Here is a 19,727-nt window from a genome sequence, read left to right as displayed (position 1 = left end):
CTTGAATATTATAATAGATAGAGATAAACTGTAAACAGCAAAATTGTTCAGCAAAGTAAGATCTACAAATAAGTCAACATGACAAAAATTGATAATTGCCCCCTTAAGGAGTAATTGCCATTTATAGTCAAATTTTTGCAATCTTATACAAAAAACTTCTCTGCTTAACTACTGCACTGGCCTAAAAGAATTAAACTTTGCCACAATTTTTCAATAGGCTATCATGATTGAAACTTGTATCCAATGACCCTGTCATATAACCAACATGGATGCAATGGCTAACATAGAACATAGGGGTTTACTATAGAAGCCTAAGGGAAAATTGTAAATAAAAAAAAACAACTTAAAAACTAATTTAAATAATGATAATATCTATTGTAAGAGTACTACAATGAAATGACCTGTTTTAGTTTGGGTCAAATTAAACCAAACTTGACCTCAATATACATAAGGGTTTCTAATACTATTATTATTATAATTATGATTTTAACCTTATTTTACATGATTTCAAAATAACAGTCAATACAGGTGAGCGACACAGGCTCTTGAGAGCCTATAGTTGCCAATTATCATGAAAACTATGATATTAAGAGAGAATAGATATAGGAAGATGTGGTATGAGTGCCAATGAGACAACTCTCCATCCAAATAACAATTTATAAAAGTAAAACATTACTTTTAACACAGAGCCTAGGCTCACACCAAACAGCAAGCTTTATTCGGAGCCCCAAAAATTAGTAATGTAAAACCATTCAAACGGGAAAACCAACGGTCTTATCTATATAAAAATGAAAAGAAACACGCATGAACTACATAAACAAACGACAACTACTGTACATCAGATTCCTGACTTAGGACAGGTGCAAACATTTGCAGTTGAATTAAACGTTTTAATGGTACCAAACCTTCTCCCTGTACTGAAACAATAGTATAACATCACAACATAGTAAAACACACTATAAAATATCATTGATCTTTAATACATGAATGCAAATTCATAGTTAATGAAATTTATAACTTTTAAGGGATAAATAAGGAAGGTCAAAAGTAAATAAACAGGTTTAAACAAAGTTAAAGTAAGATACCACTGTGAAATATTAAACAATTTATAGAAAAAAAATGATCAGCATGGCAAGGTCTATTTAAAAGTCAAATTTTGCCAATATAGTTATTAGAGCTGATATTTTACAATATCAATATGCAGACAACCTAATAATGGGTACTAATGGATACTAATATTTCTATCTGGAAAAGAGGGATTACCAGCGTTCTTTTTTCCATGTAAAAAAACCTCTGCTTACCTAAAGTCTAAAAAATAGTTTGATTCTTTTCTTAAGTTGATCAAATACATACTGCTTAGATTTTAGTGATTTTCATCAAAATTTCATTTACAGTCTACAACAAACACAGATGAAGAATCTGATGATAAAGGTACATATATTAAATTTGTATCATTTAATTATGATCTTGCTTCAAAAATTAAAACTTGTTATTATTTTGTTATTTCAATTTTAAAATGTCAATCCTGGAACATTTTTCTAGGATGAGTTTTTTCAAAAGAAAATTTTATAATCATGTAATCAGATGTTAGCTATGATGTTACTGAGATACCAACCCTTAAATGACAATGCATAATTATGAGGGAAATTATATTAGTAAATTCAGAGATCATTGGATCAAGTCTTTCATTTTGATTGTTGATCGATGTAACAAATTTTTGTAATTAAGGGAAACACAGCGTATTTCTCAGAATTTAGAATGCAGTTACTAAGTAGTTTGGGGCTAATCCCTTTTTCTTTTTAAATGAATAATAAAGAAAACAATTCTATGGGTATCAGACTTATCAAAAACAGAAAAGAAAGCATGGCTCAATTGATTTTTAAATTTTTATTTATGATTATTTTCAAATGACAGAAAAGTACCCATCCAAACTCTATCGATCTTTTTGCGAGGGATTGCATCTAAGGGTCTGTTTAAGTAAAACAAACTGAAACATCAGACAAATTTACAAATTTATAGTAAATGATATAACAAGTGTACAGCCATGATTCCGTGTGCTTACTCATTTTAGACAGTCATGACAGTATTGTACACCATGAAGACAGTGGAAGTTCTAATGTACACAGTTCAAATATTCTGTCACATGGCAAGTCAACAAACCCTGGATATTCTTCTGACTTCCTTTCTGCTGACAATAATGCACCATCAATGAATGACCTTGACTTACTTTCAACAGAGCAGAACATACTAAAATATACTGAAAGGGATGATTTTAAACAAGGCAGTTTATTGTGTAAGTAAATTTCATTAACAAAATATCTTCCAAATAGTTTATTTATACTTTATTTAGACCATATATGATTAGACAGATTCAGTTTATTCAATTATATATTAATTTGTTGAATTCATGGGCATAGGTTATCCATTAATGAAATATTGTATGATACTTCAAATTGAAAAATAAGTTATGTTTAATATACTTAAATGGCTAAATTTTACTATGAAACAAGTGTACCAGGGCTTCTAAAAAGTTTTTTTTGTCCAGACAGGTCTAGTCCTCTAAGCTAGCATAGGACGGACAAAAATATAATCTGTCCTGTTAATGTTGTAATTCATGTAACATTCTTAAGAAAATTTGAAGATTCATCAGTTTGATTCTTTTAAATGCCAAAGCCCAATTCCTATGACTGCAAGTCTGACAAGTTATATTCTGGACAGGTTGTGCCAAGCCTGATCTGGGCATCAAACATTGGTTTGCCATTTTCAAATAATTCAAGAGAAAATTGAAGTTAAATGCTTTTTTTTTTTTACCTTACCATTTATACTCCATGAAATCAAGGTTGTCAACTTTGGGAGATTAATACAGTTTTGCATTTCCATTACAAACAGGTGAATCTAGTTTACTTGAAAGCAAAAAGAAAATGTGTGACGGCAGTTCACCTACTGAGCAAGTGCTGTCTTCTAAACTTCAGGTGAGACACATTAATCTTGAAAGATTTTTTTCTATTTGGGCCCTGGGCCCCCTAAAAATCTCAATGGGTTATTTTTAGTATTAACTAGAACACACAAGCGACATGGCGGGCCCATGACTGAATCAAAATACCTTTGTCTTATTTTTAGCCTGGATTTTTAGTTACTTTTATTGTTATTTGATAAAGTCATACTGATTATTAAAATAAAAAATTGAAAACAACACATGTTATAATTTCATGCTTCCGAAGCACTTTTCTGGATTCACCTTCATCAGGGACACTCAAAGCCAAAAATTTGAGGATATAAAAGTACCGAAACCGTTGCTTCGAGCTTTATGAGAAAAATACCTAAAATTGATAGCTAAATTCATCCAAAGTTTACTTTGCCTGAGGGAGTTGAAACCTTAGTTTCTTAAAATAATTTCAAAATTCATAAACAGACAATTCTAGAAAAGTTTGTTACAAGGATTTCTGAAATTGGTTTCAGGGTTTATATGAGTCAGCTTAATATATAATACTGTGTGATGCTTTTCAGATTCATCACTCAACAACTTCCTGTTTACCAAAAACACTATCATATTTTTACACTATTAAGATTATACAGTTGTGGCGGGGATTTCATCAATTAGCAGTAGCTAACTGTTTCACTTCTTTGATATGTATGCTACAGATTTTGAAATATTTATAGTTTCATTGTCGATCCTGCAACTTTTGTTGCAGAAAGCTCGACATAGGGATAGTGATCCGGCGGCGGCGGTGTTAGCTTTCTTCTTTAAAGCTATATATTTTAGAGGGTGGAAGACCTGGATGCTTCATACTTTGTATATAGATGCGTCATGTTACGAAGTTTCCGCCAGTCATCATGTCCAATGTCCTTGACCTCATTTTCATGGTTCAGTGGCTACTTGAAAAAAAAAGTTAAGATTTTTTGTAATGTTAAGTTCTCTCTTATAAGTAACAGGATAACTATATTTGGTAAGTGCGTACCTTGCAAGGTCCTCATGCCCGTCAGACAGTTTTCACTTGACCTCGACCTCATTTCATGAATCAGTGAACAAGGTTAAGTTTTGGTGGTTAAGTCCATACCTCAGATACTATAAGCAATAGGTCTTGTTTATTTGGTGTATGGACGGACTGTAAGGTGTTCATGTCCAACCGGCAAGAGTTATCTGACTGTGACCTCATTTTCATGGTTCAGTGGTCAAAGTTAAATTTTTTGAATTTTGGTCTTTTTTTCAAATACTATATGCAATAGGTTAACTATATTTGGTGTATTGAAATATTTTATGATCTATATATGTGTCACACAGGTTTTATTTGACCATGATATCATTTTCATGCTTCATTGCTCAGTGTTAAGTTTGAATGTTTTGGTCTGTTTTTCTGAAACTTTTAGCAGTAGGTCAACTATATGTGTTGTATGGAAGAATTGTTAGCTGTACATGTCTTCCTGAAATGGTTCATCTGACCTTGACCTCAATTTCATAGTTCATTGGTCAATGATTAGTTTTTTTGGCAAACATGGTTAATGTTAAGTTTATGTGACAGTTGTAATTGAGCTTTATATTTAGGACTATCAACATAATATCAATGATTAGTAAAGAAGACGAGACATTTCAGTGTGTGCACTCTTGTTTTCTATTATGATCTGAACACTGGATTGTGTTAAAAATTTGGTGTCACAGTCAAAATCAGTTGGACAAGTTTTTGTATTTATTCTGTTAAGTTACATTGAAAAATGATTTTTATTTGCAATACTTATGGTTTCCTTTTAGTTGGAAAGAACTGACTGTATTTTATTCCAATCTATGTAAACTGGCTCTTTGTTACAAAATATTGCACAAAAAAATCTTTATTCGTCATTATATTTCATCATCAGAAGTGTTTCTGTTGCATGAATGATCTTCATTGCCACCTTGTAAAAGTCGTTGTTGTATCACATTTAGGTCACATAATTTTGATATGAAAAAAGTTATATATTATGCATCAGAATCTTACTATAAGTTGGTGCATAAAATTAAAATATTTTGCTTTCAGATGACTAAGAAATGCTTTGTTAGTCTGAAGAGATTTTGTATTTCTAAACTGAAAGGTAACATGTTTGTACTTAGATATATACATTGTATATGTGTTTATATGATATATGAAATCATTCTACCTTTAAAAGAACAAGTATCATGAAAACTGTTACAGGGGTTAAAAAATCCACTAGCCTGACGCCCGAGACTACAGCATTTAGGCCTCGGGCAACCAAAATTTGTAACCCAATATGCCCGAAGGACTAGTAACAAAAAATTCTTGGCGTTTCCAAAATAGAAAGTGGAAAATCCCCTCATCACAATTCTATCTTAGCCAATCAGATTCGACTATGTCATCAGGGTTTCCCAGAATTTGAACTGATTTTGTAAAAGTTTTAAAATAGAACAAATAACTCGGGGTGGATCCTGTAACCTTTCAATATCGATTTGTCAGTACAGGGGGTATTGTACATTGCTTATGCAACCAGGGAAATATAATGTAACCTGATTGTACCCCCTTCTGAATAATTTATTGCAATTTTATGTGAATGATTGAATCCCTTTTGACAGTAGATACCTGATTTTGTCAGGGCTAGTAAAATACTGCTACCAATTAGCCCTGGGGTTGAAGTCATAAAACTTTGCTCAGGGCTTGGAGCACAAAAATCATGGTCGAAACACCAAATCCTGTATTTTGATTGGTTGATTCTCGAGTCTGAGTACAAAAATCGTGCTCGAAAGTTTTATGACCGCAAGTCCTAGGCTTATAGTGAACTATAACAAAATTTCTTAACCCCTATGTTATAGCAGCCAATCTGACAACTGTTCTCCAGAAACCAAATGATGGGAATGTAAACAATAATAAAGCACTGCATGATTTTCAACCACGACCAAAACCCATGGATATTACATTTTAATTAAACTACAATGCCTATGTTGTTACAAGTTTCAACATTATAATTATGAATATGCTGTATAAATGTTATATGAATCAACATTTTAAATCAACATAAACAATGATTTGAGCTTGCTTTCAGTAACTGTAAGCATTCTATTTATGTGTGGCAATTTGTGATTTATTTTGTGTTTATTTGTATAAAATAAGTGTTTATCATAATTTGAAGGAGCTATAGGGTAAATGTTAATGAGACAGCAACCCATCAACAAAACTGACTAAAACATGTACACAACCAACATTAAGTTTTCAAACATATCCTAATTGTCCAGTCAGTCTTTAAAATTCTTGAATAAATTTAACTAAACACTGATCTGTCGTTAACAACTTATTCTCCAAATAATATAGAGGTTGTACTAAATTAAGTCATATGGTAACTAATATCAAGGTTCCTGACTCTGGAAAGGGACATACATACAAATGTGGGATATATTAATTAATTTGAATTTTGAGATCTTTTCATCTTGATTTGTAAACTTACAAAACCTAGTTACCTACATGTTAAAAAAATGGTTCTTTTCCTCATAAAATATAAACTTACAGAAAGGATAAGTTATTATTGTTTGATGTATTTTCTTTACAGGTGGAAGATTTAAAGTAGGACAACCTGGTCACATAGGTATGAAACTATCTAAATGTATAAGAATTACTTGGCTAGTCCCAAAAAGATTTGAACATGAATTACTGAATTCTCTTGAATATTGATAATTCAGGTATTGCATAAATATGAATGATTATTGCCAATGTACTTGTCTACATTTGGTTAATTAAAAGGATTTTTCTGAACATGCTTGAAATATTTGCCACAAAACATTAAAACTAAAAAGTTTGAAAGTTTATTTTTTTATCTATGAGTTTGGCTGTCCCTCTGTTTCTCCCCTCTTTTGTAAAATACAGGATATACATGTCCCAATCTGCTGTTTTGTGTCAACATGACAAATAGCAATTATGGTAGCCTTCGTGGTAGTGTAAATATATGTAATAAGACTAATATATTTATATTTATGAAAGAATAAGTAAAGGTTTTAAGTAATGAGTGGTAACAAAATCTCTGATTTGATGACTGACCAGTTGCACATAGATAATGTTTTTTGATATCTAGAACATGATTGACATGAACATAGCAAACAAGTTAGTAAACACGGTAAGATGGAGCAAGGGGAACAACACCTTTCAAAAGTAAATTAACAATAGGGAACAAAATAAGTCTCTTATTTTTGTTGTAAGTTTTTTGAAAAGAGTTCCTTTGTGAAACTGTTATATCCAAATCTAGAAAAGGACAGTTATTGCTGTTTATATCAAATTGGTTTGAAGTAAGTTCTTTTGGGGAAACATTTAACAGCCCAGCTTTTATTTTTAATCAGTTTTGATAATTTAATAATATCAAATTTATGTTTTTCATTACAGAAAACATTTTCAAAGAACCATTTGATTAGATAAGAAACCTTCTGTTTGAAACAATTATATGTGGGAGTGTAGTCTAGTGTAGAGTCCAATGTTCATAAATATCAACCAAATTGAAAGGACAATCAAAAGCAAGCAATTTGTCCAAAACATCAAGAGAGTTTTGAACACTCCAAAAATATCTTCTTCCATTATTTGTATATGCATTATTACAATAGTTAGTGTTCTTATTTAACTTTTTAAGTAGTAAAGGAACTAGTAGAAAGTACTGAATGATTAGTTGAAAAACACTGACTTAGATAAACAGAAACTTCATTGTTTTCTTTGTATAGTGTAGGTATCTGACACAGTAAGGACATTTCATTTATTTGGATGTAAGTCTTGAGCTGAGTTGTTGCATTGATTTGATTGTTTTTATTTGGCCCTATTGGGTCTACAAACCTAAATGCAGAAGAACTTTCATTCTTAAGAATTGAAATTGATTGCCCATCGCATGAATGATTGACTTGTATATGCATGTAGTTGAATTATTTTTGTAATTCATTAGGCAGAAAAAGGAATAATAGTAAAGAAAACAAAAGGGCAGAATATGTAAGTAGAACTTAACTTTAGTAATCATTCTTTTTTGCAGATACATGTAGCACATATTTTTTTGTTGTGTGTTATGTCAGTTGACCTGACTTGGGATTTCACTCTATTACACTCTACAACACTTACTTATATACTAGTACTCTCATCACAATCTATATAAAACAACAGCAGAATTAAGTGACAAATGTAAACTGCCTCCACAGATAATAGTTATATTAGTTATTCCATTTCCTTAGACTGTTTAAACAAAAGTAAAATCATCTACACAAGTGAGCCAACAACTTTTAACCATACAGGCTAGCAGAGTAATCGGGATGGATACAGAAGTATGCTGTGGTTGTCTTAAAACTTTGGGAAAATAAAATTATAAAAAGACATCGAGATCCTGGATATTAAATTTTCTGACGTCAGACACTCAAATCAATGAATGTGTTCGTAGATAGTAGATTTTTTTGTGTTCTGTTAAATTGTTCCTTTTAAAATTGTTATACAATGATGACTGATGTACCCATATTTTGACTATTTTATTGATTGTGTCTGTTTTTTTAACGCATCAATGTAAATATAGCAGAATTTGATGAGACTGTCATTAAAGTGAGAGGGTTAGCGCTATAGAACCAGGTTTAATCCACCATTTTCTACATTTGAAAATGCCTGTACCAAGTCAGGAATATGACAGTTCTTGTTCATTCGTTTTTGATACGTTTTGTTATTTGATTTTGCCATGTGATTATGGACTTCCGAATTGATTTTCCTCTAAGTTCATTATTTTTGTGATTTTACTTTTTACTATAAGGAAATGCTTTATTCTGGTCTACATGTTTCACCACTTATGGTAGCGGCTTCAGGACAATTTAATGATAGGTAAAAAGTGATGATGTATATAAAATGCGGTTTGTATGAGGTTACGTCACAATTATTGGTTTGACAACGACAACGTAAACTATTCCTTGCGCAATTGGAAGTAGTACCTCATTCAGAGTGGAGCCAGTTGAAATGGTACAGAATGTCCAGTGAGGTGTTATCCATTTTTTTCTTGCCTTGAAGGAGTCAAAAAGCGTAACATAGGTGTGCTGTTTCCAGTGTCAGCGTCAACAATTGTCTTAGTTTGCGACTAGGTCTAGTTTATGGTGAACTACTTGTGGTAGGTAAAGAATATTTGGTATGTAGTTGTATGAGCATCTTTTATTTCCACAGAGGTTATTTGGCCCTGCCCCCTCAGTCATGATTTATTGACTGAAAATTTTGCTTTGTTTACATGAATTAGTTTGTGATTAGGTCATTTCCAGGGGAACTATTAGTGGTATGCCAATCTTTATTAGTATGCATTTGTATAAAGATTAGTGGCATCTCATTTTCATGGATAATATTTGGCCTACCCCCCTAGTCATGGTCTATTGTTTAACTCTTATTAACTTTTACTTTCACTTTCATTTTATCATTGTCAAATATGAACTGCATTTTCTGTCCGTTTGTCTGTCAGTCCGTCTGGATTTGGATACATTGTTTGTCCCGCTATTTCTTCCTTTTGGAGTGTTGAAACACAATATATTAAGAAGTGCATGGCCAAAGGGTTTTATTTTTTATTCTAATATTTTGAAAATGACACTCAGACAGTAAGTTTGGCTTATTAATTTTTTGGAACTAGCTGCATAAAGGAATCATGGTTTGTCCAGCTATCTGCTCCTACAGTTTTGGAGATACAGCTTTAATCTTTTGTAGGACGTTGAAACACATAATGGAGGTGTACATAGCCACAGGATTTGGATTATTTTTAAATTTTTAAATTAACAAGTAGTTTGACATTTTTTGGTATACGCTGCATAAGGAGATCATGGTTTGTCCAGCTATCTCCGCCTAAAGAGTTACATTATCTTACATAGTGTTAAATTTATAATTTCTTAGGTTAGGTGGCGGCATCATTTGTGTTTAACAGACAGGGTTATAGTTTCAAGTTGTTCTTTATTGTAATCTGGGCATTGCATTGACATCAGTTTGTAGTTATGAAATCTTTCAACAGTATTTTTGTTGACTAGTATTAACCATTTTAAAACCCCTCCATTTAAAAGTTTAAGTCAAAATAAGGCAGTTTGATTTCTGGGTTTTTCATGGTACAATTTGCACTGAGTGAAGAGTCATTAAAAAGTGAATATGTTGAACATAAGAAATTTTATTTTAATTCTTGACTGTGAACAATTTTTATATAGATATAGTAAGATGTGGTATGAGTGCCAATGAGACAACTATCCATCCAAATAACAATTTTATAAAAGTAAAACATTATAGGTCAAGGTACGGCCTTCAACACGGAGCCTTGGCTCACACTAAACAACAGCTATAAAGGGCCCCAACGGTCTAATCTATATAAAAAACAAGAAACATGTATAAATTACACAAACTACTGTACATCAGATTCCTTACTTAGGACAGGTGGAAACATTCGCAGCAGGATATGTTTGAATATCAGGTTACCAAAAATAGAATTGAATATTTATTTCAAAATTTTTTATTTTATACATTTTAGGAGATTTCAGGTTTGGAGACTGTGCTGGAATCATCTTCTGCATTAAATATGAATCTAATATTTAGTGATGTGATGGAGGATCAATTAGAAGTTGACACGGTTGATGACACAATTAAACAGCAATATAAAGAGGCATTAAAAGACAGAGTAAAAGTATGTTTGAAATATCATGTAGTTACCTGGAAACTGAAATAAGTAGTAGTAATTCATCTATTTAAATCTTTTCATTTAAAGGTAAAGTATTCACAAATCTTAAGAGCTTAAAGTCCATAGACGTCTAATGAATTTGTGCTCTTTACCATATATTTTTAATGTCACAATAATAATCACTTTACAACGATGCAGAATACAGAATGATCAAATACATCTTTTACACCATTGGTCAACTGATGTAACTCATTCATTAAAAAAAACTTAGATTAGATATTTATATCATTAACCGGAAGGTTAATAAAAAAATTATGATAAAAGATATGATTTTTCATTTCCTATTGTTAATTATCCATTTTTAGATGGTGACATTCCCTTGTAACTATATATCTTACGGTTTTTATATATCTCAACTTGTTCGATTCGCTCGTGTATGCAACAACATATTAGATTTTAGCGAGAAAAATTTATGTATTACTAAAAAATTATTACACCAGGATTTTCGTTATCACAAACTAGTCAAAACATTAACTAAATTTTATCATCGGTACACAGACATAATTTGTAAATGTAGCTCAACATGTAGACCTCTTATATGTATAGGTATTTCACATCCAATCTTTTATGGTAATATTCTTTAAAAAGCACAAAAATGTCAGTATTCAGCTCAAAAGCTATAAGCAGATTTATTCAGAAGGGATATTGTTACGATACTGTTGTCAGGTCAATAAAGATTGCATATTTTGGCTTTAATATTGATTCACTTATAGGGTCTTTGCATCAGAATTAAACATATTTATTCTAAAACCAGTTGTTGGCATGACACGGGTTATGTTCTTTTCATATATTTTATGATGGTATAATTAATACTAAACCCTAACGGGAGGGATTGTACTTGATATTCATATGATGAAGCCATATATAATCTTTCAATCAGTTTAATTGAGGTCTGGAGCTGGCATGTCAGTAACTTCTAGTAGTCTTTTGTTAATTTATGTATTATTGTCATTTTTTTTAGTTTCTTTTGTTACTTATTCTGACATCAGACTCAGTCTTCTCTTAAACTGATTTTCTACATATGCTAGAGGTAAAGGGGGAGGGTTGAGATTTAAAAAAATATGTTTAACCCCGCCACATCTTTAGGCCTGTCCCAAGTCAGAAGCCTCTGGCCTTTGTCAGTTTTGTATGATTTTTGTCGAGCCTGCGACTTTTATCGCAAAAAGCTCGACATAGGGATAGTGATCCTGCGGCGGTGGTGGCATTAGCTAGCTTCTTAAAAGCTTTATACTTGTGTTTTGGTCTGTTTTTCTTAAACTATAAGCAATAGGTCAACTATATTTGTTGTATGGAAGAATTGTAAGCTGTACATGTCTGCCTGGCATTGTTCATCTGACCTTGCCCTCATTTTCATGGTTCATTGGTCAATGTTTAGTTTTCATGGTTAAGTCTGAATCTTAGAAAGTATAAGCAATCGGTCAGCTATATTTAGTGTATTGAATGATTGTAAGATATACATGTATTACTTGTTTGGTTTATATGACCTTAACCTCATTTTCCTGGATCATGTTAAGTTTATGTGATAGTTGTAGTAAAGCTTTATATTTAGGACTATCAGCATAATATCAATGATTAGTAAAGAAGGCGAGACATTTCAGCGTGTGCACTCTTGTTAATTTTAGTTTCTTGTGTATAATTCAGAGTTTAGTACGATGTCCATTATCACTGACCTAGTAACATTTGTTTACGGGCCAGCTGAAGGATTCCTCCATGTATGGGAGTTACTCGCTGCATTGAAGACCCATTGGTGGCCTTTGGCTGTTGGCTTCTCTATGGTCCGGTTGTCTCTTTGACACATTCCTCATTTCCTTTCTCAATGTTATTAAAGGACTAGATCAATGAAATTATAAGGGGCTTTGGTGGCCGAGTGGTCTAAGTAGTTACTACTGTAATCACTAGCCAGTCAACACTGAGGTTGTGAGTTCGAACCCTGCTCTCGCGGGTGCACTTGACTCCAATCTTAATTGACTAGGATTGTCAGTTTTCCTACAAAGGTTGGTGGTTTTCTCTAGGCAACTCTGGCTTTCTCCACCAATAAAAACTGGCCCCCACTAATTTGCTGAAATGTGGTGCAAAAAAGTGGCGTTAAAACACCAAAAATCAATCAATTAATGAAATTAAAAATATTTATATCAAATTACATCAGGTGTTGAAATATGTCTTATCTGAAAAACATTGACATAATTAATTAATTGCCAGACCTACACTTTTGAGGTAATTTGACTAATTCAGAGTAATTATAAGCCAATAAGTTTCAAAGCAACTTGGATTGACATTATTTTGTTGCTTTACATTTTTGGGATATGAAATGTACCATAGTGGGAAAATATTGAAAATGTAAGTCTTGTTTCAAAAAAAGACGATGGCGGACGATGTTTCTGGTCAATATTTGTTTTGTCAATTCTGTAATAGTTATGTATTATTCTTCAGGTTTTTGTGTCTCTTTTAACGCAAGTTTGAAAATGAAATACAAAGGTTTTTTTCATAGTTTAATCGCTAATGGAAAAATCAGCAGTCCTAAAATTCGTGAGGATATAGGTAACTGTATAGACTGGTCCGAGACCACAATTGTCGTCCCTTGATTTTTGTTGTTCTTGAATATAGTCCCTATTGTTGACAGTGGATTACTTACCATTAATTTTTTTACCCCTTCCAAATTTATTTCTCCATGGCCTCAAATTGCAAGTAAGGGGGTGAAATTACACTGTAAATTTTTTTTAAGGAAAGTAGTGATTTGGTCCAGTTGAAAAAGGTTTTAAAATTAGCACTTCGGAAGCTGACAAAAGATTTCAAGACGCCCTAAACATAAAATCGTCCATATTTTGAGTTAGAGCCAATGAAGTTTTCTATAATTTTGATATAATTTGTCCTAAAAGTAGTACAACACACTGTAAAAATTTCTTCTAGAAAGCGCAGGTGGGATTTTTTTTATTTTCATTTATGTTCTAAAAGAAATGCACTACGAAATAATTGTGGTCTCGACTGATATTTGTAACAAACTTTTTAAAAGGATATCAGTAACTGTTGAGTTTCAATGTTGTCTTAAACGCATCATTTGTTTTATTATTTATTATCGGCTTGAAACTAGCTTTCAGTAAGTATTAGTTCTCTCAGATCTGTACTTATTGTCTTTTTGTTGATGGGATGTACAAGTACTCTCCCACATCCACTAAGTTTTTGTTAGATTAGTTTTGATTTGTATCCACCTGATGAGTAGAGCATTATCACCTGATTTTTAACCGGATTTTTGTGACAAAAATGTCGGTTATTGATTTGGGGCGGCAACCAAATGTTGTCCGTGCATTTACTCATGAACCATTCATCTAAAGCTTTTAAAATTTTAATATGTTGTTACTGACAACAAAATGAAGGTCAGGTTCAAGAATGACGATTTTGACTTTTACCGTTCAGGAGTAATGGTTCTTGAAAGATTGAAAAATGGTGTTTCAAGTCGTGTCCGTGCATCTACTCATGAACTATTTAACCAAAGCTTCCTAAATTTTAATATGTTGTTACTGATGACAAAATGAAGATCAAGTTCAAGAATGGCGATTTTGACTTTTACCATTCAGGAGTTCTTGAAAGATTGAAAAATGGCATTTCCAGTCGTGTCCATGCATTTACTCATGAACTGTTCAACCAAAGCTTTTCAAATTTTGATATGTTGTTACTGATGACAAAATGGAGGTCAAGTTCAATACTGTCGATTTTGACTTTTACCGTTCAGGAGTTATGGTTCTTGAAAGATTGAAAAATGGCGTTTCTATTCATGTTGTTGCATTTACTCATGAACCATTCAACCTAAGCTCTTTCAAATTTAAATATGTTGATACTGATGACAAAATGAAGGTCAAATTTGATATTGACGATTTTCACTTTCACCGTTCATCAGTTATGGTTCTTGTGATATTGCCAGGACAAATTTTTTTTTTTAATAAATCGGGTTTGCTGTCGTTGTGACAGCCTCTTGTTTAGTCTTCTCTTATGTTGTACTGTTACACAACTGTCACAGGTTAGGGGAGGCATGGGCGCCCGCTAACATGTTTAACCCAGCAACATTCTGTATTGCCTGTCCTATGTCAGGAGCCTATAATTCAGTGGATGTCTTTCTTTGCTGTGTTACATATTTGTTTTTCGATATTTTATTTGTATCTAAGGCGGCACACCAATTTAAGTTCTTGTTCTACAGATTTTTCTCAAAAAAAAATTGGGGCAAGCGAGCGATTTGAAAATTTTAATAATAATAAAATAAATTTACAATTTTTTTTTTTAAATTTACAATTTATTTTTAGGCGAAGTTTAAAAATTAAATGCGACGATTATAATTTTTTTTGTAAACATAAAATCATAGGTTCTGACAATATTATTCAAAACAAGATGGTATAAAATTTGATTTATTACTTGTGTTTTGACATTTCTTTACTTTATCAACTGCCAAGTGCTTTTATCCCCTGTTCGCTAAGACATGCCTATTTTTAATTGAAGCAAATTGATGACTTTTTGTATTAGGCAACCATTCAACTTCAATGTGGTGGGATATGGTTTTTTGTCTGAGACTGTTTTTTTTTTCATGCAAAGTGCGGTCAATTTATCAAATTTTTCAATGCTTTTTTCAATCAAATTATATTTTTTAATATTTTACAATATAAGGTAAGGGGTAATCTGGATTCAGAATTTGTTTCCCGTCAAATTTGGGATCAGGATATTTTTCTAGAAAATTAAGATACCACCTTCCCCTTTTGAAGTCACATTGTTGTTCTCTGATTACAATAAAGTTCCTGAGGCATCATATCTTGAACTGAATAATTATTTCAACTGCTTTAATTGATCTCCATTAAATTGCCATGTGATTGATATCTTGAGTCCTTCCCAGGCAAGGATATGACCTATACCTAGCAACAAGGTTATGTCTTTTTTTTTCTTTCTTTTTTTTGGGGGGAGGGGAGACATTGGTAAAAGTGTGTACATTCTAGTTTTATTGTGTGTTATACTGTTTAACATGAGGCTTTTGTCCACACTAAACAACATGCTATAGAGGACCTCAAATGATAAACAATTCAAACAGAAAAACCAACAACCTAATATATATACCAACATAGAAATACCTATGAACCACGCCAAAAAACAACAAATACTGAACAACAGGGTCCTGACTCAGGACATGCGCATAAACATGCAGTGGGTATATATGGATAGTTTTGTTCCACCCACAAATGATATTGAAGGCAACAATTCTCCTTCTGCATTCTTTAATTTAGAATAATGAATATCTGACATCATTATTTGTTGACTTTGATAATAAATCTGTGTTAATGCATGAAAAAGTCCAAAGGCTGCATTGACCTTGACTAAAATGCTCTTACGATTGCTTTTTATCTTTTCAATGTTTCTAAAAAAAGATGTGGGAAAAAGACATGAATTCTTTCCCGATGCAAGAAGCGGATATATTGAAAAAAATATTTTTTTACGTTTTGAAAAAAAATGGTCTGTAGAACAAGGAATTAGATTGGTGTGGCCTAAAAAAGGACATTAGTTGACTTGTTTGAATTGTGTTACATTTGTCTTTTAAGGGCTTTTACTTAGATGACTGTACGGTTTGGATTTTTCACTGTTGAAGGCCGTACGGTGACCTATCAATGTTAATATCTGTGTCATTTGTACTGCCACTGAATAATGATTTTAAATTGGATAGAGATGAAAATTTGTCCTTGAAATAGGCCACCTTTATACCCCTCAAATAGATATTAACCTGCAAAGAGAACAACACTCTCTCTACATGACATATTCGATTTTAATACTGAGTGAGCTACCAAATTTAAATGTCCTTCCTCTAGCTCATTATGTATGCTACTAACTATATAGAAATACAGAATAGGAAGCCTGATCAATAATTTCACATACTATTGATAAAGACTTCAAAGAACAATTCAGATTCTTTTTTATTACAATTTTGATAACTGTTGACAATTCATTTCAAACATGAATGAATTGTTTAGAAATAAAATTAGTTACAGATATCAATATTTTTAGTTACGTATGTCATTGACAAATTTATTTTCTTCAGTTACCAATATCATCTCGAAATTTGGTACGAATGTTCCTCAACTATAGCTATAAGCTGTTGAATTATGAAAAAAAAGCTTAGTATATCAGTTTCAAATTTAGATAACGTTATTAAAGACACAAAATACCTAAGAATAATACAGTATTATAGCAGAATTGACAAAAGAAAGATTGACCAGAAACATTGCCCGCCATCTTTTGATATACGTAACTGCAGTTATGGATATCACATTTACAGCAGTGATTATTGGCAATCATACCAAATCTCTTTTTTTTTTCATACCCCACTTAAGGGCATTATGTTTTTCTGTCTTTGCATCTGTGCGTCCCTTCTCAATTTGTTTGTTAGTCCTTACATCTGTTTGTTCACTGTTCATTCATCCATCTGTGTCGCTTTAAGTTAAAGTTTTGTTTAAGTTTTTGGTATGATCTTATTTTCACAGTCCACTGACCATAGAAAATGATAGTGCTCACTTCAGGTTAAAGTTTTCGGTCAATGTAGTTTTTGAAGTTCAAGTTTAATCATCTTGAAACTAAGTACATATGTTCCCTATGATATGATCTTTCTAATTTCAATGTCAAATTAGAGTATTGACCCTTATTTCTTGGTCCACTGAATAAAGAAATTGATAGTGGGAGTCGAGCATCTGTTTTATGAAAAGTTTGAAGACATTTTTATTTGTTTTTACTTTTGAACAGCTACAACAACTACCAGATTTATCACAGAATGTTTTATGTACTGAGACAATTGTACAAGATGATATTCCAGTACTACCACCACCACCTCCACCACCAAAATTGAGAGTTCCGTCACTCCCACCAAACTGGGAAAGTGCCAACGACTTGGAAGGCAATGTGTACTATTATCATGCTAAAACGAGGTAATTGTTAAAAAGGTTCATCATGTAAGATGTGACTAAAAGCATTATTTTTCTCATCATACTTGGTCTGTTGTCCGTCATCGTCCAGTAACTTTTACAAAAATGTTCTCCTCTGTAACTGTTTTGCCAAATCTAACCAAATTGGTCAAAATAATCTTTAGGGTATCTAGATTAAAAACTGTATCTGATAACCATGCCAATCATCCAAGATGGCAGCTGCCATGGTTGAAAATAGAACATGGGGGTGAAATGCAGTTTTTGGCTTTTATCTCTGACACCAAAGCATTAAGAGCAAATCTTATGGGGTAAAATTGTTCCTAAATAGGTCAAGATCTATCTGCCCTGAAATTTTCACACGCATCATACAAACTGGGTTTGCTGCCCCTGAATTGGTACTTTTCAGGATATTTTGCAATTTTAGGTTATTATCTTGAATATTATAATAGATAAAGATAAACTGTAAACAGCAAAATTTTTCAGCAAAGTAAAATCTACAAATACTGAAATAGGTCAAAATGACCAAAATCAACCCAATAAGGAGTTTTAGTCCTTCATAGTAAATTTTTAACTATTTTAAACGACCGCTAAAATTTTAATTTTTCATCGTATATTGCTATCACGTTGTCGTCGTCGTCGTCCTGCATCGTCTTGCGTCGTCGTCGTCCGAATACTTTTAGTTTTCGCACTCTAACTTTAGTAAAAGTGAATAGAAATCAATGAAATTTTAACACAAGGTTTATGACCACAAAAGGAAGGTTGGGATTGATTTGGGGAGTTTTGGTCCCAATATTTTAGGAATTAGGGGCCAAAAAGGGCCCAAATAAGCATTTTCTTGGTTTTCGCACTATAACTTTAGTTTAAGTGAATAGAAATCTATGAAATTTTGACACAAGGTTTATGACCACAAAAGGAAGGTTCCTACAGTTTAGGAATTAGGGGCCAAAAAAGGGCCCAAATAAGCATTATTCTTGGTTTTCGCACAATAACTTTAGTATAAGTATATAGAAATCTATGAAATTTAATCACAAGGTTTATGACCATAAAGGAAAGGTTGGGTATGATTTTGGGAGTTTTGGTCCCAACAGTTTAGGAAGAAGGGGCCCAAAGGGTCCAAAATTGAACTTTGTTTGATTTCATCAAAAATTGAATAATTGGGGTTCTTTGATATGCCGAATCTAACTGTGTATGTAGATTCATAATTTTTGGTCCCGTTTTCAAATTGGTCTACATTAAGGTCCAAAGGGTGCAAAATTAAACTTAGTTTGATTTTAACAAAAATTGAATCCTTGGGGTTCTTTGATATGCTGAATCTAAAAATGTACTCAGAATTTTGATTATTGGCCCAGTTTTCAAGTTGGTCCAAATCGAGGTCCAAAATTAAACTATGTTTGATTTCATCAAAAATTGAATAATTGGGGTTCTTTGATATGCCAAATCTAACTGTGTATGTAGATTTTTAATTTTTGGTCCCGTTATCAAAGTGGTCTACATTAAAGTCCAAAGGGTCCAAAATTAAACTAAGTTTGATTTTAACAAAAATTAAATTCTTGGGTTTTTTTGATATGCTGAATCTAAACATGTACTTAGATTTTTGATTATGGGCCCAGTTTTTAAGTTGGTTCAAATCAGGATCCAAAATTATTATATTAAGTTTTGTGCAATAGCAAGAAATTTTCAATTGCACAGTATTCACCAATAGCAAGAAATCTTCAATTGCATAGTATTGTGCAATAGCAAGAAATTTTCAATTGCACAGTATTGCGCAATAGCAAGAAATCTTCAATTGCACAGTATTGTGCAATAGCAAATATTTTCAAATACTCAGTATTGCGCAATAGCAAGAAATATCTAATTGCAATTTCAATTGGAGTTATCTTTCTTTGTCCAGAATAGTAGTTGAATCAACTTAAATCTTTGTTTTATACAATACAGATATATAATTAATATTTTAATTGGAGTTATCTTTCTTTGTCCAGAATAGTAGTTGAATCAACTTAAATCATTGTTTTATACAATATACAATGTATATTCACTTTTTCTACCAACTGATAAATTAAAACAATCTTTACCATTCAGTGATAACAAGCACTTTATTTTACATTTTAATATTTT

The 19,727-nt window shown here is 32.1% G+C and overlaps 1 protein-coding gene across 1 annotated transcript in view; it reads left to right on the top strand.

Annotated features, from left to right (window-relative positions):
- LOC139495437 (uncharacterized) overlaps positions 1–19,727 on the top strand; it is an 82,847-nt gene that overhangs the window by 14,641 nt on the left and 48,479 nt on the right. Inside the window, exons 8-15 of the mRNA XM_071283723.1 lie at positions 1,395–1,431; positions 2,072–2,293; positions 2,890–2,972; positions 5,010–5,064; positions 6,529–6,564; positions 7,897–7,940; positions 10,465–10,617; positions 17,434–17,615. Coding sequence (XP_071139824.1) covers positions 1,395–1,431; positions 2,072–2,293; positions 2,890–2,972; positions 5,010–5,064; positions 6,529–6,564; positions 7,897–7,940; positions 10,465–10,617; positions 17,434–17,615 — 812 coding nt within the window. The remainder of the gene's footprint in view (positions 1–1,394; positions 1,432–2,071; positions 2,294–2,889; positions 2,973–5,009; positions 5,065–6,528; positions 6,565–7,896; positions 7,941–10,464; positions 10,618–17,433; positions 17,616–19,727) is intronic.

The sequence above is a fragment of the Mytilus edulis genome, chromosome 11 (genome assembly GCF_963676685.1).
Source record: "Mytilus edulis chromosome 11, xbMytEdul2.2, whole genome shotgun sequence".
NCBI lineage: Eukaryota > Metazoa > Mollusca > Bivalvia > Mytilida > Mytilidae > Mytilus > Mytilus edulis.
Note: the sequence above shows the minus strand (reverse complement) of the source record. Positions and strands in the feature narration are given on the sequence as shown.